Below are 24,588 nucleotides of genomic sequence, written 5' to 3'. Positions count from 1 at the left end.
ATATTATTTCCTTCATTATCTGAAAGATTAAATTATAATGGTGATGTGGAAAAAGTGTTTAGACCCCTGCAGTTATTCAGAGAAGGGGGAAAAACACTCAGTGTTTTTAAATACCCCTCAGACACTGAAAATTAATTTAGTGTCATGCTTCATCATTGGGGTCTTCCCTTCCCTCTAGGGGGTCTGAAAAAACTTTTTCCACGTCACCATTATAATTGTAATCTTTCAGATCATGAAGGAAATAATATAATACAGTGGTGGGATTTTTTTGTTGTCTAACAGGATGAGAATAGCCTTACTACAGAAGATGCACATTTGTGGGGAAAACATAGCCAAGACCACTAACAAATGGAGGGGACAGCTGTTGTGACATCAGATTCAAATTGTGCCGTGGTAGTGACTTGGGTGGCCCTGATATCCGATTAAAAAAGAAGGAAGTTGTCAGGGATGCTGAGGGTAGATATCTATTGGTGTCGGGAACAATGTATTTGCAAGATATATCCTTGGTTAACCCCTTCCCTGCGGGGCATATTCCCCAGCTGTGCTGGGGGGAGGGGGGACGCGCACAGTGCCCCCATGCTAATGACGAGCTCAGCTTGTCATGAGGCACAGTGCTCGTGTGCTCATGACGAGCTGCGTTCGTCATAACCACACCCGTTTGTGTGGAACGCTCGCACAGCAGGGGAATTAGCCCAGCATGCGAGCGTTCCAACGGAGCGCACGAGCACCATGGCTCATGACGAGCTGATCTCGTCATGAGCATGCAAGGTGTTAATGTGTATGCCCCGAATGTGGACAATGGGTAATTTTTGATGAGTTCCTGAGAGTAGTGGTCCAGTTTCTGCTGGACGAGAATGGTACAGGAGGGTGATTTAAACTGCATGCTGGATGGTGTACTAGACAGGTGTCCTCCTAAAGAGAACATTAAGCCTAACGTGACCAGAAATCTCTGTGACATAATGGATGGGTTGGACCTGGTGGATGTGTGGCAGGCTCAGCACCCCAGAGCAGAGGTATATTTGTGATATCCCGCCAAAGGGCTCGTATAGCAGGTTAGACTATATTTTCATGCAAGCCAGACATAGTCATAAATTGATGAATATAACATATTAAACCAGGTATTATCCGAGCCAGTACTCCCTGCTTGCCACATATATAAATGGCAAGAGTGACCTCAGGTCCCATTGTGGAGATAAAAAAAGAGGCTCTCTAGGTCATGGTATTCTCATAATGGCTTGGGGGAATCGTCACACGTTTTTACAAGCAATTGGGGCGCAACCAATGGTAGACACACGGAGTGGGACGCATTCAAGATCTTAATCTGGTCGGAGTGCATGGAGAAAACATATGGGGTTAGAAAACGATTGGAGTACTCCCAGAGCAGTCAAGAGCACTGTTGGAAAGTGTTGAAGACGTACCCCAGTCGCCACAAAAAATTGCGAAATAGGCAAAGTTAAAGACTGCAATTAATGAAACCTGGAATAGATTAGAATCGCACACCACGGTAACTTTTATGTAGTGGTTATACCGGAGAGGGGACAAGTCATATAGGCTATTACCACGGCTCCTTAAAAGAGAGATGGCGCACACACAGATATTACTTGTATGGGATGAGCGGGAACAATGTGTCCTCACTCAGGAGGGTATAAATCAGTGGCAGCTCCCCTGCTAAGGCGAAGGAGCGTCGCCCCACTGCTCCTAGAGCAGTGAAAAAGGGAAAAATAAAATAATAACAAGGTTATTATCATTTTATTTTTCGTTGCTGCGGGGAGGGATTAGGGCGGGGCTGGCTGGTGGCTCAGTGAGGAGGAGTGGACTTTGCACACTAAGACTGCATGGCCGGCCGTCTTGTCCCGGCCAAACAGTTATGCGCAATTTGCATATTCCCCAACAGGCTGTCATGGGCAGCCTGGTAGGGAATATGCACAGGCTCCCTGTCCCCATCTGAGCATATCTCCATGGCGCTCAGACCAATCACAACACTGCATTGCAACATTGTGATTGGCAATGAGGAGCCTGGGTGCTTCCTGGTTCCAGGATTGCGGAGGAGAGACCATGCGGGTGACTGGAGGTAAGTGTTTTAAAAAATATATATATAGCAGGGGACTACACATGTGATTCTGCGAGGGGTGTTTAAACTCTTGGATAAACTACTGGTGGATTTGATATGGGCCGACAGGAGGAGCTGGGTGAAATTCGCCACCTTGAAATGTTAATGGGAGAAGGGAGGGTTTGAAGTGCAAGATATGGATCTATATTACCTGGTTGCTCAATTTCAGACTGCAATTCAATGGCTGGATGAAGGTGAAAACTGGGAAAAACAGCTTCAGGATGAATATATGGGGACGAAAAACAAACCTTGCTCATGAGGGGCAGGGTTGTGTCATCTCCATTGCCCTATGTAATCAGACACATCTATGTAATCTGGGATAGGGCGGTTAAAATAGTTTTGAAGCATCCTGGAGTTGGAAACGGGGAGGCTATTTGACCGGGACCAATCTGTACCCCAAGAATAGATTTGTGATATTTGAGAGGTGCAAGAGTGTTTTGGTGTTGTAGGCGACGGCGTCCTACCATGGAATTCTCCCAGTGTGCCTGTATAACTTGCCCTGCAAGGTATATGTGGACACCCCTCCTGGAAACAATTACGCCTAAGCAAACAATGGTAATCCTGTGAGCCCTGCCACATGGTAGAAAATTGTTTTAAAATATATATAGGGCTGTATGCTAGTTTTATGTGTGTTCACCTATGAATGCTGGGCTGTATGTTAGTTTTCTGTGTGTTCACCTATGAATGCTGGGCTGTATGCTCGTTTTATGTGTATTCACCTATGAATGTTGGGCTGTATACTAGTTTTATGTATGTTGACCTATGAATACTGGGCTGTATGCTAGTTGTATGTTTGTTCACCTATGAATGCTGGGCTGTATGCTAGTTGTATGTGTGTTCACCTATGAATGCTGGGCTGTATACTAGTTGTATGTGTGTTCACCTATGAACGCTGGGTTGTATGCTAGTTGTATGTGTCTTCACCTATGAATGCTGGGCTGTAATACTAGTTTTATGTGTGTTCACCTATCAATGCTGGGTTATATGCTAGGTTTATGTGTGTTCACCTATGAATGTTGGGCTGTATACTAGTTTTATGTGTGTTCACCTATGAATAATGGGCTGTATGCTAGTTTTATGTGTGTTCACCTATGAATGCGGGGATGTATGCTAGTTGTATGTGTGTGCACCTATGAATGTTGGGCTGTAGACTAGTTGTATGTGTGTTCACCTATGAATGCTGGGCTGTATACTAGTTTTATGTGTGTTCACCTATGATTGCTGGGCTGTATACTAGTTTTATGTATGTTCACCTAAGAATGCTGGGCTGTATGCTAGTTGTATGTGTGTTCAGCTATGAATGCTGGGCTGTATGCTAGTTTTATGTGTGTTCACCTATGAATACTGGGTTGTATGCTAGTTGTATGAGTGTTCACCTATGAATGCTGGGCTGTATACTAGTTTTATGTGTGTGCACCAATGAATGCTGGGCTGTATGCTAGTTGTATGTGGGTGCACCTATGAATGCTGGGCTGTATACTAGTTTTATGTGTGGGCACCAATGAATGCTGGGCTGTATGCTAGTTTTATGTGTGTGCGCCAATGAATGCTGGGTTGTATACTAGTTTTATGTGTGTTCACCTATGAATGCTGGGCAGTATGCTAATTGTATGTGTGTTCACCTATCAATGCTGGGTTGTATGCTAGTTTTATGTGTGTTCACCTATGAATGTTGGGCTGTATACTAGTTTTATGTGTGTTCACCTATGAATGCTGAGCTGTATGCTAGTTTTATGTGTGTTCACATATGAATACTGGCTGTATACTAGTTTTATGTGTGTTGCCCTATGAATGCTGGGCTGTATACTAGTTTTATGTGTGTGCACCAATGAATACTGAGCTGTATGCTAGTTGTATGTGTGTGCACCTATGAATGCTGGGTTGTATGCTAGTTTTATGTGTGTTCACCTATGAATGCTGGGCTGTATACTAGTTTTCTGTGTGTTCACCTATGAATGATGGGCTGTATACTAGTTTTATGTATGTTAACCTATGAATTCTGGGCTGTATGCTAGTTGTATGTGTGTTCAGCTATGAATGCTGGGCTGTATGCTAGATTTATGTGTGTTCACCTATGAATGCTGGGCTGCAGACTAGTTTTATGTGTGTGCACCAATGAATGCTGGGTTGTATGCTAGTTATATGTGTGTTCACATATGAATGCTGGGCTGTATACTAGTTGTATGTGTGTGCACCAATGAATGCTGGGGTGTATACTAGTTATATGTGTGTTCACCTATGAATGCTGGGCATTATACTAGTTTTATGTATGTTGACCTATGAATGCTGGGCTGTATACTAGTTTTATGCGTGTTCACCTATGAATGCTGGGCTGCATGCTAGTTGTATGTGTGTGCACCTATGAATGGTGGGCTGTATACTAGTTTTATGTGTGTGCACCAATGAATTCTGGGCTGTATGCTAGTTGTATGTGTGTGAACCTATGAATGTTGGGCTGTAGACTAGTTTCATGTGTGTTCACCTATGAATGCTGGGCTGTATACTAGTTTTATGTGTGTGCACCAATGAATTCTGGGCTGTATGCTAGTTGTATGTGTGTGAACCTATGAATGTTGGGCTGTAGACTAGTTTCATGTGTGTTCACCTATGAATGCTGGGCTGTATACTAGTTTTCTGTGTGTTCACCTATGAATGCTGGGCTGTATACTTGTTGTATGTATGTTCAGCTATGAATGCTGGGCTGTATGCTAGATTTATGTGTGTGTTCACCTATGAATGCTGTGCTGCAGACTAGTTTTATGTGTGTGCACCAATGAATGCTGGGTTGTATGCTAGTTATATGTGTGTTCACCTATCAATGCTGGGCTGTATACTAGTTTTATGTGTGTGCACCAATGAATGCTGGTTTGTATGCTAGTTGTATGTGTGTGCACCTATGAATGGACCAGTTACTTACCAGTAATCTTCATTACTCCGAGTCCTAGTCTTCCTCGCCACAGTAATTAACAGTGAGCATTCTGCTCCCACAGAAACTCCAAGTAAAAAGCTACGTACTAGTCTCCCTCTCCCTCCAATATGGCCCCCAGTGGCATCCACCAATCATATGAAAGGACACAAAAGTCCCAACAAGACCTGTTTTTTTGTTTCTGCACTGCTCCAAGTGCTGTTCATGTTCCTGTTGTCAGGTAAGTTGATGGGCGGCGGTCCTGCTTTAGCGGACTCTTGTGCCCTGTTCTGAGCGGGGGGGGGGTTCAGTTTCATTGTTGTACCCCCCGCCCGGTTGGCACTTTTGTTTTCACATGTCATGCATGTTTGTGCCACATTTGCCTCCGAGTCCGACGTCAATCCTTTTGTTTTCAGCTGCTGTGTGTGCCGAGTCCTGCTCTAGCGGACTTGGCGTATTTCCTTTGATTGTTTCAGCTGCTGTGTGTGCCTAGTCCTGCTCTAGCCGACTCGGCGTCTTTCCTTTGCAATTTCGGCTGCTGTGTGTGCCGAGTCCTGCTCTAGCGGACTCGGCTTCTTTTACTGGTTGCTGATTTCGCGGCTCAGTCGTGTTTGAGGTGTCGCCCCCCTGCCATTGCCCGGCATTGGGTTCATTTGCATGGGGCGGGAACCACTAGCAGATTTTGCAGATTAAGCAGCAATTACCTCTATTATCAGGCAAATTATATCCTCTGCATCTCTTGGAAGATTTGCACCTAACTGAAAACATAAGAACCTCAAAGCACCTGCAGCATGAGAAGTGTCTTCATTGAATACTGAGATATGCAGTGACTCGTGATTATTGGTCTTGAAATACTCACTCTTATCATTATAGATTTGTGAACAACATAGTGAACACAGCTGCCAATATTTCAGTAGACGGCCAATGGCTGCAGACGGTAGACTACATGGACGTCTCCAACTACACAATGGTCAAGTCAGGGACGTAAGTAATGTTGGCTCCTTTCCAGGTACTCAGAAAACTATTGGGATGTTATCCTTAACTGTTAAGTTGTAGACTGACTGCATTTTTTTTAGGTGTGACTTAATAAGGCAATTGTTTGCAAGAACTATTGTTATCAGTTCCTAGAAGATAAATAGAAAATGCTTTGTCTCCGCCCAGTGCCCCCAACCTCTCTCACTTTATGCTATTGGTTGTTTGGTGTATCATTCTTCCTCCAATAGAATGCTTGCATAGTAATGTATTAGGGACTATTTTACACCTGAAAAGTACACTGGGTCACAGCACATAAAATTCTTTATCGCATAGAACCAATCGTGTTTGTGCTTTTTTTTAACAGCAGCAGGCTTTTGCTTTAATATTTTGAGTCTGGACTCAAAATCCAAACCTTACCAACTGGCTTTGACAATGCTCCTGAATTATATTTCCTTTCCTCCAGAAAAAAAATTACAGTTTCCCTTCCGGCTGGAACTGAATGCAGTCAACAGACAATTAATTTTGGCTTCGGGAGTGCATATACCTTCGTGATAGATCAGGTAAGTTGAGCTGCATAAAGATGTAGTGAGGTCTGATGCACATCTCTGTAAATAAGGTTCAACACTGATGTAAGTATGAGTTCTCTTCTCTGAGGCCTCTACCCATATTACTTTGCGAGAACGTATCAGAGAACAAGGTCAGATGCAGGACTTTCAGTGGGATGAAAAAGTGTGGTGAGAAACTCCCGGGGCCTCATTTATGAAAAGTGACGCATCGCTGCATGAACAGCGATGCGTCACTTTTCACTGCGCCCTCCTTGCGACACCAATGATGCGTCATATTTACAGTATGACGCATCATGTCGCAAGGAGTTACAGATACGTCAGTATTTCTGACGTATCTGTATGGCGCAAAAGTGACGCATTGCTGGAGTGTGTCGCAAAAAGTGACGGATCGGCGGCGTAAAAGTGACGCAAGGCCTCATAAATGAGGCCCCTAATCTTTACAAAGAAAATTGTTTTAGAGTTGTGGCCTGTGAAGCATGATGTTATTTTAGCTCTTCAAGGATGGAGAGACCTTTGAGTGAGCAAACAGCACCCAACCGTCAGGTACTTGAACCCTCAGCCTTCAGATCCAAGACATAGCTGTTAGCTCGTAAGCCCTCAGGTGCATAACAAACACAACTTTAAAAGAGGGGTGCCTATGCATGCAACTAATGGAGTGGCTTAATATTGATGGAAAAGATTCAGGGGCATATTATCAAGGACCTGTGTTAAAAGTATCGCCGTTTTATCGGCAGGAAACTGCCAATAAAACGGCGATAATGGGCTTGATAATGCGCCCTTGTTAATTCCCAAAGAAGCCCATGTTAACACCACAACATGGGCTTCTATGGGAATTAACAAGGGCGTACTATCAAGCCCATTATCGCCGTTTTATCGACAGTTTCCTGCCGATAAAACGGCAAAAATTTTAACACCGGTCCTTGATAATATGCCCCCAGTGCTTAATTTGAAAGGAGGGTTTCCGGTACCACCGAACCGGCATCAATCGTCTACACAGGCACTTTTCATGAGCACCACTTGAGAGGAATTGAATGCTTTGCCCAGGAGCACAGGATGTTAAGCCCACCCTGAGACACATCCTGCCCCCCCCCCCTCACCACACACACACACACTTTCTTAGTTGGTTCTGTTTTAGGTGGCACTAACAGGTCAAATGGGCTGGTGCAAGCAACCTCCTGGCAAGAGCCCTGTCACTTATATATATATATATTTTTTTTTTTACAAATTAACCACTGAAACCATTCCAATGTTTGAGCAAATCGTAAACTCAACCTTCACTTTAAAGTGGCCATCCAGTGGCTAGAATGAACAGTTCTCTGTACTCAAGCCTGCATCATTAACATGGACCGACAATTATCATTCCAGAATGTTCCTTTCTTCAACTATTTCTGCTTGGGTTGTCAGATATACTGTGACATCATTCATCGGATGGTCTTTTTAAGAGAACATAATTGAAATCAAAATACCATCCGTGGTAAATGCATCAAATTAGTTCAGAAAGTGTCTCAGCAAGAGCCTGTATATGCCTCCATGAACAGAAAATACCTCTGATACAATTATGTCCATTAATATACAAGAGATTATTGATCATGAATTCCAGTGTAAATATGGTTGGTGTCACAGAATGTTGGAAATCATAATCATGGGAAAATTATCATACTCAGTAAATATAGGGGTAGATGTATCAAGATTCCATTTTGCGATTTCTAAATAGCGATTTTTAAGGAATCGCTATTTAGAAATCGCAAAATGGAATGTATGTAGAAAATCGCTATTTTTTAGCGATTTCTTAGTCTTCCTTATTTGCGAATTCTCAATTTGCGAATTCACAATTAAGGAATAATTTCCCATGTCTTCCTATGGGCCAGGAGGCCCATAGGAATGATTGTGAAATAATTCTCAATTTGCGATTTGCAATTTGCTAATCGCAAATTGAGAATAATTTCAAGGGTGCAGGGGTGTCTCAAAAACACCCTGCTGCACCCCTGAAATTTACATGTGTGTGCATATGGCGCACATACATGCCCTATGGGCATGTATGTGCGTCACATGCCACCTTCACAAATGCCAAATAGGGCATTTTTAAAAGAAATCGCAAATTACCACCAACTGCAAGTTGGTGGTAATTTCCGATTTCTTAACCCAAATTCGCAATTTCTAATACCTACACACATCGCATTTAAGGAATCGCAAAATTTGTGATTCCTTAAATGCTTAAGCAAAATAAGGAATCGCAAATTTTTGCGATTCCTTATTTTGTGATTTTTTGATACATTATAAAAAATGCAAAAAAGCCTTTTGCGATTCGCAAAGGCCGAAATTCGCAGAATTCCGGCCTCTGCGAATCGCAAAAGGCTTGATACATCTACCCCAAAGTATTTTATACTAGTAGAAGCCTATGTGCCACCTACAGGTGACAGGGTCATACTTCTGCAAGACTGATTTAGCCGTTCACCCTTCTGAGGTTGAACATTTTAATAGTAGCATCTGTTATCGGTGCTTTGTGATTGAATATACTACTGCTAAATGTGTATACTATTACTCCAGTACTGGAAATAATGAAAGAACAGTGAATATTAAAATATAAATAAACTACAGTGGATACAAAAACAATATTAGTCTACTATATTAGAAAACAGGGTCCCTGTTGCTAATAGTGACCTTAACATATTCTGGAGAAGATTTTGCCTACATGAGTATCTCATTTAACATTTAAAAGGTCTATGTACAATGAGCATCATTAGCCAGCACAGGCACGAAACCTATAAAAATTATTCAATAGGACAAATGAACTAAGGCCATAATTTACGTAAACCATAGTAGATTAACAATTCGTACTCCTACGCCTTTATTTTCATAAAGCAACCCTTTGTTATTGAACAACAAAAATGCAGTGGAGAATGCTCCCATAAATATCTAAGAAATTCAAGTTGGATACCGCACCGAGGCTTTGGGGGGGTTCACAAAAGCATTTATGAGTATGGGAAGTAGTGCTATATAAAATAGTAATCATATCTTTGTGAATCTCTCCTGAAACGTCCTCCCAAAACGTCCAAGTCCTATTACTCAGAGTGCAGAGAGGAAATATCCTTTCTAGCAGTACTAATTGTAAATTAATATTCTTTAAATATTCCCATTCTATTCCCCTTTTACGTGTTTGGGACCAATTCACAAAGACATGAAAGAGTATGTAAAAGAGTACTGCAGTAGTGCCACTTATATGTGCCTAAAAAAGCCTTCGCATAGGCCTAATGGTAGGCTCTAAAAGCCCACCGGGGCAGTGGTGTAGCATAAGGGTGGATCCACAGGGACGGTTGCCCCAGGCGCAAAATTCTTAGGGGCCACAAAATTTAAAAGAAAGTATTGCACCCCCTAACCCTTGGACCGTTAGTACTCCCTGAGCTAACGGCCCACAGGTTAGGGGACGCAATACTTTCATTTAAAGTTTTGCCCCGGACGTTGGCAACCCACGCTACGCCGCTGCACCGGGGACAAACATATGCAACATTACTAATCATCTGCAAGTTCGAGCTGATCTTACAAAAATAACGATTTAACCCCTTCGCAGCGGGGGTAATTCCCACGTTGTGCTGGGGGAGGGGGCGCGCAAAAGCGCCCCGGTGCTCGTGACGAGCTCAGCTCGTCACGCAGCACGGTGGCAGTGTGCTCATGACGAGCTCAGCTCGTCACGGCCACACCCGTTTCTGTGAAACGCTCAGCACAGTGGGGGAATTAACCCCGCGTGTGAGCATTGCGGCCGGTATGCTCAGCTCGTCATGAGCACGCGGCCACCGTGCCTCATGACGGGCTGAGCTCGTCATGAGCACCCATGTGGCTAAAGATTCATAAAAGAGGGTGCATATTTCGAAAAGTCCAGTTAGATGATGCATGATAATGACTCCACCCACTAATGAATAAGAAGCCATGTGGGGTGGAGTAACTGTGGTATGCTGAACAGCAGTAGACTTTCATCTTTGCTGGTCTGTTGCAGTGGCGTAACAAAACCTGAGGGGGCCCCCCTGCAAAGTAAATTAGGGACACCCCTCCAGGGTCACCCAGGAGCTCTCAGGGGCCAGTCTACCGTGCTCAGGGGCCCCCTAGAGCTTGGGCCCTGCAGTGCAAGGGCTGTGGGGGCCTGTGTTACGCCGCTGGCCCACGGCCTAAAATGGAGGGCCTCAAAGGACTTTTTCCTCAAAGAATCAATACAGTTGGCAATACTTAGGTTGTCTTTTCTAAGAGGGAACAACAACTGACAGAGCTCTCATGCTGATGTGCACTTTCCATGAGCAGGTCATATAAGCTACCTGTTCGGTGTTAATTTGCCCAGGTGGCCTTATTTAGCAGCGTATTACATATCACCTTTATGGGAAATTTTGCCCCACTTTTGCAGCAGTCTGTACTATTTTGCAGCAGCAGAAAATATGTTTCTATTTTGATTACACAAACATGTAAATATTGATTTTTTGCTCATGGAGAATATAATTGGCTTATAAGAAAGATTGAGTAAAACAGCCTTCTCTTGGAAAGCATAAAGTGGTGCTAAATAGCACCCTTTTTAAAAATTACTTCCTTTCCTGGAGTATAGATAATCAGACCTCTGGAGTTCCTTCAAGTGAAAAGTGTCTATGACAGTGCGCAAGGGAAGCCCAGAGCATAACTTAGATGGGTCTGGTGGATGAATCCAGGGAAGGGTTCTGTGTTTGACTCTGTGGTCACATGTTTGAATGGCCACTCAGCTTGCCCTCCTTCTAATGTGGATAGAATGAATACCTTTGAGTGGGTTAACACCATACATCTACCATCTATAACAGTACCAATATACTCATTGGGTAACCATGTACTCGAATAATAGGTATCTTTAGTTGCGTTTGGTAGCAACGCATTGATTAGGCTGTTGACAGGAAAACAGGATACTTTTTCCCCCTCGTGTGAAAAAACTGCCTGTGAAAATCCATGACAACCTCAAGTTTACATATGTTGCCTGAAACTTATGTTTGCTTTTCAGCTTTCAGGAGGTCAAAGCTGACTTTGATTGGCTATGGATGAACTGCTTTATGTCTTTCAAAAGCTTTTTTACATACCAACGAAAGTGCCAAACTGTCACTTTTTGTTTCTTATCTGACAATTTATGTTTCATTTGTGCTGCACTCAATCAATCAATCAATCAATCAATAATAACTTTATTCGATCTTAAACATTAAGATCATAAAAGTACAAGGAAAGTACATTGATCATAATTGATAGACATCACCAACAATCATAAAATGCTTTGTACAAAAAAAACAGCATACCATGGAAAGGTGCTAAACAGTGCCATTTGTAAACAATACCGTTACATTAGGTAGAATACATCAAATTTGTCCAATATCTCTTGAAATACTTATACAATCTTGGGGTACTAATCACCCAGCAGCATGTGTTTATAAAGTGCTTTGCAATACAGTGCTAATTAAGGTGCAATCTATTATCTCATTGGCCTCCTTTTAGATAAAGCTGCACTTCTAGTCGCCCTGTTAACCCTTTTACTTTTTTATACAGTGTTCGCCATCTGGCCTGAAACTGAACTCCACAGAGGAGATTCAACCGAACTCCGTACATATGGCCCTTATGATTCCCCAATACTTCCTCCTCACGGCTGGCGAAGTTGTCTACTCTGTCACAGGATTGGAGTTTTCATATTCCCAGGTAAGTGGTCTGTCGCCAATCTTCAATATGGAAGTTATGTTTCATTTTGTTCAATCCCGTTGACAAGTTGTGTCCGGCCAAAGCATCATGCGCACTGAAGCTTTCTCCAACCCTAACCCCAGCTGCATTGCTGGGTTGGAGACAGCAGTCAAAGGCTCCCAGTCTTCCTGGGAGCCCAAATCCTCTGTGCTCAGGCCAATCCGAAAGCTGCTCTCATGAATGAGAGCAGCATCAGGATTGGCTGCAGGGGATTCTGGGAGTCTGTGCTCATGAGGAGCGGGCGATGAGGCAGGACGGAAAGGTAAGTTATTTTTTAATTGTATTTGTTTTTTTGTTGTAATTAACCCTGGGCGTAGTACTTCGCTACGCCCACGGAGTGGGCGTAATGTTGCCTACTTCGCCATTTGCGAAGTAGGCGTAGCAGGCAACACTACGCCCACTCCGTGGGCGTAGCGAAGTTGCCTGCCACCTGCCTCCCTCCCGCCCTCCCTAAATACTTAAATAACACTTTTAAAAAGAATTAAAACCACTTACCTTGTCTGCTGCGTCTCCGGGGCTCCCTCTCGTAAGCGCGTCGCCATCTTGGACACTAATGCGCATGCGCGGCCGCCCGCGCATGCGCATTTCTCATGAGAAATGCGCATGCGCGGGCGGCCACGCATGCGCATTAGTATCCATGATGGCGGCGCGCTTACGAGAGGGAGCCCCGGAGACGCAGCGGACAAGGTAAGTGGTTTTAATTCTTTTTAAAAGTGTTATTTAAGTATTTAGGGAGGGTGGGAGGGAGGCGGGTAGTATTTAGGGAGGGCGGGAGGGAGGCGGGTGGCGCGTAGTGGGGCTACACGAAGTGCGTAGGTGGACGTAGTTTCTTGCCCACTTCACGTAGCTTCGCGTAGCCCCACTACGCCTACTACGCCCAGGCTTAGTTGTAATCTTAGTCCCCCTCTCATCCCTACCCCCGCCCCTCAACGCAGTCACCAGCCGCTACTGGACGTTCTAGTGTACAGTCCTGCATCGCTAACAATCAACAATGTTTGGAATTTTAGCATCTTGCTTTTTGATAATGTCTGCTTGAGATCTGAGGGGTATTTTGAGCCCTAAGGAAATACGCACACAAAGCAAAACTGACAAAAGTTGGGAGCATGGTCTGACCTGCGAGAAGATATCCGCATAATAGTGGAGCTCCGCAGCTTTGCCTGCTCAGCTTTGCCCGTATGCACAGCGGCGGATCCTCCCCTATTGTGGAGGAGCGTTGCCTCCCCACCAGCAAAAATTTAAACATATGATGGTAATAAACCAGATTTATTATCATTTTATTTTCACTCCTGGGTGAGTCTTGGTGGAGGGGCCATCACGAGGGCAGTTACGGAGGGGGAGTGGTGGCCACTGTTGTCAGTGCGCATCTGGCTTTGGCCGGCTGTCTCAGGACGGCCAAACCAACAAGCACACTGAAGCTGTCTCCAACCCGAGCTGCGTTGCCGATTTGGAGACAGCAGGCACAGGCTCCCAGTCTCTCTGGGAGCGCAATTCGAGGGCGCTCAGGCCAATCCTGACACTGCTCTCATACAGCATGAGAGCAACGTCAGGATTAACCACAGGGGATTCTGGGAGCCTATGCTGGTGAGGAGTAGAAATAGCAGTGATGCAGCAGGTAAGTTATTTTTTAATTTGTTTTTTGTTATCGTCATTCATCCCCCCTAATCCTCGCCCAGCCCTGCCACTCAGCCTGGACACAAGCCGCTACTGCTTATGCTGTAAGCAGAGACCCCTGCTTGTGGCTGAGGAGGTAGGTGGGATTGTGGTGTGTCCGTGGCCTATGGATTCCCCCCTTCAAGACCCACTGACAGGCCGAACGGCATCGCTACACAAGGCGGCTTACTCCGAGAGGCAACCTCGAAGGCCCGACCGCAACTGGGGCAGTTGGTGAGCCTGAGGATCCTAAACTGTCATGCTGGCTGAGCCAGGTGATGTACATGGCACCCCATCTGTTCTTTTTTTGTCCCATACATTTTTATTAGTTATTCAGTACAATACACTTTACAGCCACAAGATTATCACGAGATATCGTACAAGAAGTATCCGGCTAAGTCATCAATAGCTTTGTGTAAACAGTTCCTCCAACCCCCCACCCACCGTACAGCTCAAGTAAAGTTGTAGATGGAGATTTTTACTCTGATTTGTTAGAAACATGTGGCAGTGCCAGAATACTACTTTGTATCATGCTTATATCTTAACATATCAATACTGCTCTCGATCATGGTTATAGTAACCTTGTATGACCAGGTGCCCCGGTGTGTATATTATGTACATCAACTTCTCTTCAACCATCCTTAATATGATGCTCAGATTCAGTCTCATTCCCAGGCAGGTCCATAGGTATCTGTCTCCATGCTACCAGATCATCATCCAGTTGTTCATGGCACCCCATCGTGTTGTGGTGTCCTCCCTTTGCTACTACCCGGGGCCTTCCATAGGCTATTGGCATTGGAGCCCAGACCACCACGGGTGCTCCCACACGCCCACTGATCGCTAGGCTGCTCTGTTTATGGTAAAATGGTAACATGTCTAACATATATGCCCCCAGTGTAGATGACCCAATATTTTTGATAGCGTATTTAATATAATTCGTACAGCAGGCACCAATCTTCTCATGGGGGGGAGCATTAACCTGGTGTTGAATGTGGACCTCAACAGATCTCAGAATAAAGGCTCACGCAATGCTAGATCGGTTGGGGTGATGCTCGACATCATGGATACAGCACTCCTGGTTGATGGATGGAGGTTTCGGGATGGCCCTGAGAGGGACTACTCCTTTTCCTCTTTTGCACATGGTACCCCTTTGCGCATTGACTACTGGTTATTATCTAGAGACTTAGTGCCCTGGATATGCAACACTGAATATCTCATCCGCACACTCTCTGACCAGTCGCTGGTTAGACTGTCACTCTCCATCTCAAACGCCAGACCCTCCTTGTTTCGCTGAAGGTTCCAGGTAGACTGCGCACTGGATCCAGTGTTTAGAGATGAAATCCGGGATGTGATAACAGACTTTTCCTATTTCAATGTAGGTTCAATGGCCTGTCACTCGATGCTATGGGAGACTTTAAGGGTTCATAAAAGGAGGATAATCATATCAAACTAAGTAGGCAGCCTCAAAAGTATCAGAACATGCATGCAGTGCATGAAGCATGATATTTGAATGCTCAACGTTGAAAACATAGTGGGTACATTCATGGAATATTACCTAAGGCTATATACTCCTCATGAGTCAATCACAAACACTGATATAAACTCATACATTGATGAAGTAGCATTAGTCTGGCTAGAAAAGTATCATAGGCATGAGTCTATTACCAATTAATAGAATGAGGCGCACAATAGGGATATGGCAGAGGGCAAAGCTCCCATGCTAGACGGATTAACTTCAGAATTCTATAACGCTTACAAACATTTACTGGCCCAATAATTTCTCTGAAGATTTATACTGTGGCCCTACAGACTGGTGGGCTTCCCCCCATAATGCCCAAAGCCATAGTCGCCATCCTTCTGAAACCGGGGAAGGACCCCACTAACTGCACATCATATATACCTCTCTTGCTAATAAATCTTAATAACACAATCCTAGTGAAGATTCTGGCAAATCATCTGTCTCGTCTTATGGAAGGGCTGGTATCCCTGGTGCGGTTGGGTTTTTTCCCGCACAGGTCCACCCCAGTTAATCTGCGTAGAGTTTTTGCAGTGCTACATCAGAATATCCCTGACCTCCAAGCTGCAGCAGTCTTTCTAGATACAGAGCAGGCTTTTGATTCCCTGGAATGGCCTTATCTGATGGTTACACATCTCCTAGTCGTAAACCATTTAAGGCTTGGAAAGATATCAACAATTCCAACCTTAAACTTCTACTTGACAGTACCAAACTGATTCTGTCAAATGACCCTGAAATTGCTTCTAAGCAATATCAGGATTGGCTAGGTCATGCCACTAACTCACTCGTCCCTCTTAAACTAGTAACTAGAAATAGGAATGTCCCTTCAGCTCCTTGGTTTTCTGAGGAACTAAGAAAGCAGAAACAACTTTGCAGAAATAGGGAGAGGCATTGGAGAAAAAACTATGATGAAGAAAGTAAAAACCATTATAAGAAATGTTAGCTCAGTATAAATCTATGATCACATGTGCTAAAAGGAAGCATTTTAGCGAGCAGATAGAGAATGCAAAGAACTCCAATAGGAAGCTCTATAACATCACCAAGCAGCTAGCAGGATACGCCCCTGACTTTAACCCTCCCCCCTCCCAATTTTTCTGTGATGCATTAGCACTATTTTTCTTCACAAAAGTGAATGATCTTTATTTAGCCTTCTCCTCAAATGCCAATCACATTATACACATTGTACACCCTCCTGCCACTAGCAGTGTATTCACTCAGTTTAGTGGTTTAGCAGAGGCTCAAACCAGAGATATTGTAAGCTCTATTACATCTGGATCTGCCTTGGATCCATGTCCTTTAAAAACTCTTTCCCCAATTATGGATTCCTTGATACCGGTTATCACGCAAATCTGCAAATCCATGTTCAGTTCAGGAATCTATCCAAGCATGTTAAAAAAAACCTACTGAAGCCCCTTTTGAAGAAACCATGCCTAGATAAAACGGAGTTGAAAAACTACCGGCCTATTGCCAATCTTCCATTTTTGGCAAAAGTCGTAGAAAAGGCAATGAATACCCAGTTAGCAGCTTTTATTGAGGAACATCACCAACTGGACGGGACCCAATTCGGGTTCCGCAAGTTCCATGGCACAGAGACCGCCCTGATTAAGGCTGCTGATGACATTAGAATCATCAGAGATCAAGGAGGTTCAGCACTATTGATGCTGCTGGATCTCTCTGCAGCCTGCGACACGGTCGACCACCAGATTTTGGTCGACCGTATCGAAAAAATGGGTATCCAAGGGACAGCTAAGAACCTTCTGGCCTCTTTTTTGAATGACCGATCTCAGGCGGTGACCCTAGGTTCGTTCCAGTCGGCTAACTTGTCTCTTCCGTGTGGGGTACCACAAGGTTCATCCCTTAGTCCGACACTTTTTAATATCTATGTGTCGGACCTAGCTAAAATCATCAAAGCACATGGGATGAACCTTACCTCATACGCAGATGATACACGTTGGTTCTGGCCATAAAAAATGATGGAGAAAAAGTAGCCGAGGGGTTTAAAGCCGGCATGTTAGCAATTGGACATTGGATGTCGGCAAACTGTTTAAAACTTAATTCCGAAAAGACGGAAGTGGTAACCTTTGGACAATTATCTCCAAGTTGGTCTTCCGTCTGGTGGCCAACATCTTTTGGTACTTTGCCTAAACCAGCTTCTAAAGTTAGGAACCTGGGAGTTGTTTTTGATAATGACCTAAACTTTGTTGCTCATGCCAATCAGACTGCCGCCACAGCGTTTCATAAATTACGATTGGTGAAAAAAATTCTCCCTTTTCTACCAAAGAGTGTAGGCAAAACTCTGGTAAGCTCTCTAGTCTTATCCTCGTTAGACTACTGCAATGGCTTATTTGCCAATGCCCAGATTAGAGTCATTAAGAAAATGCAGACCGTACAGAATGCGGCGGCCAGACTTCTTTCTGGAATTCCTAGACACAAACCCGTAGCTGATACTATCAGAAGCTACGATTGGCTCCCCATAAAAAACCGTGTCAAATTTAAGACATTATGTATAGTATATAAATCATTGCATAAACAAGCTCCTCAGTTCCCGAGAGACCAATTGACACCTTACTGCCCTTCAAGATTACTTCGCTCCTCCACTCTCAATGAACTAGTGGTGCCACGTACAAAGTCTGTCACCTGGGGAGATCGGCGTTTTTTGGTTACAGCTCCTAAACTATGGAACACCTTACCCCAGTCCATCAGGACCAGCCCCTCTCTCCTGTCTTTTCGTAAAAAACTGAAAACGTGGTTGTTTAACCAGTAATGGTCAGAAACTCAGTAGGGAAGAAGTTAGCAGAAGTAATAGCGCCGAGACGCCCACGGGCAATTGTTCGCGCTTTATTAAATGTCATTAATACATAAATAAATAAATAAATACACTGCGTAGATTCGGTATAGGAAAATTGTTTTTGAAAACTATCTCACAACTATATGCAAAACCTGTAGTCAGGATATCAGCGAACGGGAATATATTGGATCCATTCTCCAAAGGTAGGAGAACAAGGCAGGGCTGCCCTCTGTCACCCTTACTCTTTATTATTGCCATGAAAGCTCTGGCCAGGCATCTACAAAAACATCACTCAGAGTGGGGGCTGGCCTTCAAAAATGGAAAATTGCTCATGTCACTATATGTAATCAATATCCTACTTTTTGTCAGAAAACCCTCCCTTAATCTTGCCCCTCTGGTCACAGAAGTGATCAGATTTGGTGGCTTCTAAGCAATTAATTGTAAATTGAATGAAAACTGAGTTGTTCCCACTCACTGACTCTACCAACCAAAAAGTGCTAGATTTCCGTATTTCAGGGCCAGAAGACTCAGTTAAATATTTAGGTATACACCTACACTGAGATGTTAAGATTATGATTCGCATGAATTACGGTCCTGCGGTACACTGGCTCTCTCATCGGGTGAAAATATGGCAATGATTGCCTCTATCCATAACGGGTTGGATAGCAATCATAAAAATGATGGTTCTGCCCAGGTTTTTAGATCTATTCACCAACATCCCAGTTCCCCTAAATAAACGATTTTAGCCATATCAAAACTCTACTGATTCAGCGCATTTACGCAAACAAGATGTCCAGGGTATGATGGGCTATACTGACGCTTCTATACGACAGATGGGGCTTTGAGATACCCGACGAAGAATGTTATTACCTGGTGACTCACGCATATTACACCCAATATTGATACCACCCAGAAGTCGAATACCATATCTTGTCCCAGAATGAGAACAGACAGACGGAGTACCGCTTGGGTCCCTCTTGCCAAAGTCAGGCCAACACCTAGAGAAGTGATCACTTTGACCTTGACTTGATTAGCATGGAAGGCACTGACTGCCCGTTTGGGACTTACTAATATGTACTCCCCAGCGATACCTATAGCTAATCCTAATGACGGAATCCAGGCCAGTCCAGGTATTAGCTAATGCTGGGATTACTACTCTGGGGCATTTTTACCATGAGGGAAAGTTTCTCTCCCTCAAGAAGTTTCATGGGGGGGCATGTCACCTGCCCATTAGATATATACACATACCATAGGCTGAGGGCAACAGCAGGGGAATAAATACCCAGTTTTCCAGAAAAACCCATGGGGTTTGAACCTCTGACACAACTGATTACTTCTATCGACTCCACCAGATGGGTTTCCAGAAGGTGCAGCATGGTCTCAGACACTGTGGGGATTGGGAAGCTGCTGGGAACGTGAGCCTGGGAGTCAGGTTTGAGCACAGAGTAATCAGATGCAAAGTGGACATTTTGCTTTAAACAAACAAAACTGGTATCCATGAACTATAGGCATACACTTCTGCATTTTAAGTACCTACACAGAATCTACGGTAGTCCTGAGAGGTAACATAAGATTGACCGGGCCTGGGGACGTAGTTGCCTCCGATGTGGGGCCCACTGTGCTGAGTTCCTGCATCTTGCATGGAGCTGTCTACTAATTCATGCCTTCTGGAAGGGACTAACCAGCACACTTGCAAAAGAGATTGGAACCCCTGTTCACTCAGAATCGCTGAATACATTATTGGATTACGTAAAACCACTCCTTCCCTACAGTACAAGCTTTGCGGCCATGGCGTTACTGCTTGCCAAACAAAGGGTGCCCATGCACTGCGGTAGAACCACTGTTCCCTCTGAAAATACCTGGCTTATAGGCATGGAGCCTGATTTAGAGTTTGGCAGACAGCTTACTCCGTCACAAATGTGTTATTACAAGTACATAATATCCTATGACACTTTTAATATGGCGGACAGGATATCCGTCACCTTTATGACAGTTACCCGTCCGCCGAATTCTAAATCAGACTCACGGCTCTTTGTAAGAATATGATAGATACCTATGCTCTGATACAACCACAGATGTAATGGCCTAGGGATATATGGAGGCCTTTAAGGAGGTTGTATCTCCTATGAGAACAGACCATGGAAGAGTCTGACCAGGACAGCCACCAGTCTACCAACGATTAGCTCACATGTGCCCTGTATGGGCTGGAGCAGGGTGCCAGATACTCGGCCCTCAGCGGCTTGACAGGTGACAGCGCTAGCATGTCAGATAGAGCTCCAAAGTTTTAAGGGCACTACGGGAATGCACAAATGATAGTCAAGATAGACCATCTTCTACCTTACTGGCCAGGCTGCTGGACATAATCTGATGGCTACTGTAACGTGTCATGCTAACAAAAACATTTTGTTCACATATTACTGTATGACTTGAGTCTAATGTTGTTTCTTGATAATAAATAAGAACTCATTTTAAAAAATCACAGCAGTTATGGATGTCATGCCATCGATTCATCAAAATGCCAGGGGTAGTGGAAGTGACATCATCTAAACAGTCAGACTTTCATGACATCACAGGAAGTGTCATCACATTACTTTTTGACCCTGATGATGTCAGAGATGGTATTGCTACTTGACATTTGACAATATGGCATCAATATAGTGGCACTGCGGAACTCATAAAAGCAATTATAAATGCAAAATTAATCATTAAGTGCAAGATAAATAAAATAATGCAACAGGTTTCTAAAGTAGATACATATTAATTATGTTTAAACATGGATTGAAGTCGAAAAATGTACAAGAGATAATTTTGCCATATTATACACATACCGGTTTCCACTAAGAGACTGTTCTGTTTGTTTTCGTGCTTATTAGGGTATGGGATTATAGAGTAGCCTTTGTGGGTAGCAATATGGTGTTGTGCATGAGTTCCAGAGGGGTCCTCCAAATAGAATGCGACTAACTTGCTGCCTCGCTTGAGCAAAGACTGAAACAGATAGGGGTCATAGAGAGCCTCATTCGCGTATGCTTACCATGCTAGCCATCTTCGGGCGGTTGGGTAAGATGTCCTGATGTTTCTGCTAGGTTGGTACGGTGTCGGCTTGAGTGAACCGGTATTCACTATTACTAAAGATTAAACTCTCATATATTAATGAGAATATACCTATTATTCTGTATGATTTACTGTGTGGAGTGTGCATTGTAACAGTGGCTTTATTGTCAATATGTCAACCTTGGTCTGATTACAGGCACCTTCAAACATGAAGGCTGTGCTTCAGGGAGGCTGGCAGCTTACCGTGGCCTTTGGGAATGTCATCGTCTTGATCGTGGCTGGAGCTTCGCGTCTCAGTGAGCAGGTAAGTGAACACCAGCAATGCTTTGCGGGAGCATACCTTCCCACTGATTTTCCAACAGAGCCCATATAGCACCTTAGAAGAAAACAGATCTTTAACACGGATAAATGTCTGGTCTCAGTGGCGTAGCAAGGTGGGGCAGGGGGCGGTCTGCCCCGAGTGGCACGAGTTTTGGGGGCGAGGGCCTTCCACCCGCTTTTACCTGCTGCTGTCACGGGGCAGAAAACACAGGAATCACAGCACCCCCTCCCCCGCTCATACATGTGGCCGCCTCGGGGCAGCAAACACAAAGACCGCTACGGGTGGCCAAGGGTCTAGCTACGCTGCTGCCTGGTCTAAAGCAATTGGAGCTTAACTAGGAAACAAACTGCATGCAGCATTTCAGTGGCCTTGCCACCTCCTCCTCTAGTCAGATGCAGTATCTCACCAAAACGCCAGCGGCAGCAGAAATGACATCACACATCTTTCTTTAACCCCATAAATGACATTACAAAGTTGACCCATTCTCCCCTCCCCTAGCCCTTGGACAACCTCAGATTTCCTCCTTAGGTTCTGGTGGAAATACATAGAGTGAAGAGACCTCTTTGAACTCTGTCCACTTTCTTCTTAAAAACTGAGACCACAAACAGTAAGGACAGTGCCAGGGGTATATTAGGACAGGAGCAGGGTAGTTGTTGCTACATGGTCTACACATTATTGAAGTCCATGCCACATTAGATTAAAATACATAACACAAACGATCTATCTACTTGCAAAAGAAAGTCTTCAGATAAGTGTCAGATAAGTAGGCTTGTTACTGACATGAAATGGTGTTGCTTTTCCTTAACTCACTATTTTTTTCAAATATGTCTGCCCTCCTCAGTTGGGGAGAAGTAAATAGCTGTGTGTGGCTTTCAGGCAGGGTTCTTCATAGCTGGGGGTGGGGCTGCCTTGGGGTGGAGAGGGGGCTGAATTGATCTTAGGGGTGAGAGTGCCAGGCTCTACCCAGGGTGCATTTATAAAGCCCTATAGGAACAGAGACACACTTCATGCTACAAACAGTGGTGTGGTTTTAGTGAATGAAAACAGTAAAGAGCCACTCTGTGAAGGGCCATCGGTAACATCTTCGATTACTCATGTCCAGGACAGGAACAGGTATCAGAGTTTGGGGGCTCCAAATATCGCCTAACAACGTTATCCCCATTTCTGATCAAGAATTACGCTATGGATACTTTTATATCTATAGGGAGTGCAGGCGGCCACTAGTATCCCGGCAATTACCTATTTGATTTAATTTTTAACTGGGATAATTATTCCTAACTGCATATTTGAATTGTTAAATATGTTCAAAGCTGCCCATTTTATAGAATAATTATGGGAACATATGTTTGTCATCCATGGGGCCCTGATGTTTTTTTTTTTATGATGGGGCGTAGAATTAAAAACTTTGAAGATCATTGCAAGCCAATAATAGGGAGAAGGATTGAGGCTTGCGGATTTAACAATTCATAAAATTAGCTGTAATTGAGAAATTTCAGTATGTTGGACAGATTGATAAATAGTGGTCCTTGGTCCTCGCGACGGTAGCCCACATGCAATTTCTGTGCATTCTGTGGATTGTTATTGCTGGCTTTCTGTTTTCCACTAACTCTGCTTTCTGTCCCTCGCAGTGGGCAGAGTATGTGCTCTTTGCTGCTTTGCTCTTTGCCGTCTGCATCATCTTCTCCATCATGGCCTATTTCTACACCTACGTGGACCCCGCTGAGATCGAAGCGCAGTTTGATGACCCCGACAGGAAGAAGAAAGAAAAAGAATTGGAAGGAAATCCCTACGAAAATGGGGATGGACCTTATTCACAAACCAAAATGTAAGCACTCATCTCCAGGTGGAAACATCACAGTGCCACCTGAAAAATATTATAAATCATCATGGCCAATTTGGACGTGCCTACAGCACTTGAATGATAATGCCACCATACACGTGTATGGATCAAGCCATAAGGACTGGAAAGGAATTCTGTGCTGGCCGCCTTCCACATTATGGCTGTAACACCTCAGAACCATGATCTTGTACAGTCTGCAAGCAGAGAAATATGACTCACCTTTGTGTACATTTTAATTTACTACTCAGTATTGAACCTGAAGTGCATTGACAATATGTAATTAGGAAGTTTTTTCCTTTGTAATGTATTTTTTTATATTATCTTTAAGAAGTGCCAGATTAGTGTTGTGTTCATGTCTATTGATGGGCATAGCAACCTTATGAAATTCGTTTTTTAAGGATATCTGTTAAATTTTACATCTACCAAATGTATGCAAAATGTACTATATTCAATAAGTTTCTCTGTCATTTGACAGCTACAATCGCACATGCACTATTGAGTACTAAGTATGGATTATTCAGTGGACTCCGGAAAATGGAGCAGGGTACATGCTCTAGGAGATAGAAGGGACCATGAAGTTACGGGCGATGGAGAATAGAACGCTAAATAAATAATATATTCCCTGAAGCCTTTTTGTTGGTTTGTTTTGAGTTTGTGTCCTGATGGTGCTGTTTACGTCAAAGTGTCGCGTTTATACATGAATAGAGCCCAACTGCACAATGGCATTGGACATTGCAGGGTACTTCAGGAAATGGCCTACACAACAATGGAGAGGGGTCAAAGGTAAGATTTGGTAGTGCGTGAACACCCCCCTAAATTGTACTGAGTGGGCAAGGCACTTAAGCAAGTGGGACGTCGACAGAGGTCCTTCCACAAAAAACGTGTTTAATAAATTGGGGTAAATTGTACATTTTAAAGCGCCATTTTGAAACAAGTTGGCCACAGGACTGTTTAGCGATGAGGGGTGGTACCAGAATTCACCTCCAGAGAGAACCTTCGATGCAAGTGTTTACAAAACAACACAGATTTTAGCAAAGTTCCTTAAGAATTGACAAAGATGTGTTTTACAGACAGTTAAAACAAACTAGATGTGCATTGGTCCATAGTATAATTTTTCGTGGCATTTATAGCATCTTTCTTT

At 43.9% G+C, this 24,588-nt stretch overlaps 1 protein-coding gene across 2 annotated transcripts in view; it reads left to right on the top strand.

Moving 5' to 3' along the window:
- SLC15A1 (solute carrier family 15 member 1) overlaps positions 1-24,074 on the top strand; it is a 120,827-nt gene extending 96,753 nt beyond the window's left edge. For both annotated transcript variants that reach the window (XM_078657518.1, XM_078657517.1), the window contains exons 18-22: positions 5,889-5,999; positions 6,454-6,550; positions 12,095-12,241; positions 21,482-21,589; positions 23,236-24,074. In XM_078657518.1, the coding sequence (XP_078513644.1) occupies positions 5,889-5,999; positions 6,454-6,550; positions 12,095-12,241; positions 21,482-21,589; positions 23,236-23,436 (664 nt within the window). In that variant the 3' untranslated portion in view covers positions 23,437-24,074. The remainder of the gene's footprint in view (positions 1-5,888; positions 6,000-6,453; positions 6,551-12,094; positions 12,242-21,481; positions 21,590-23,235) is intronic.
- Positions 24,075-24,588: the final 514 nt, after the last annotated feature.

The sequence above is a fragment of the Lissotriton helveticus genome, chromosome 8 (assembly GCF_964261635.1).
Source record: "Lissotriton helveticus chromosome 8, aLisHel1.1, whole genome shotgun sequence".
NCBI classification, from domain to species: domain Eukaryota; kingdom Metazoa; phylum Chordata; class Amphibia; order Caudata; family Salamandridae; genus Lissotriton; species Lissotriton helveticus.
The sequence above is the reverse complement of the archived record's forward strand: the minus strand, read 5'-3'. Positions and strand labels throughout refer to the sequence as shown.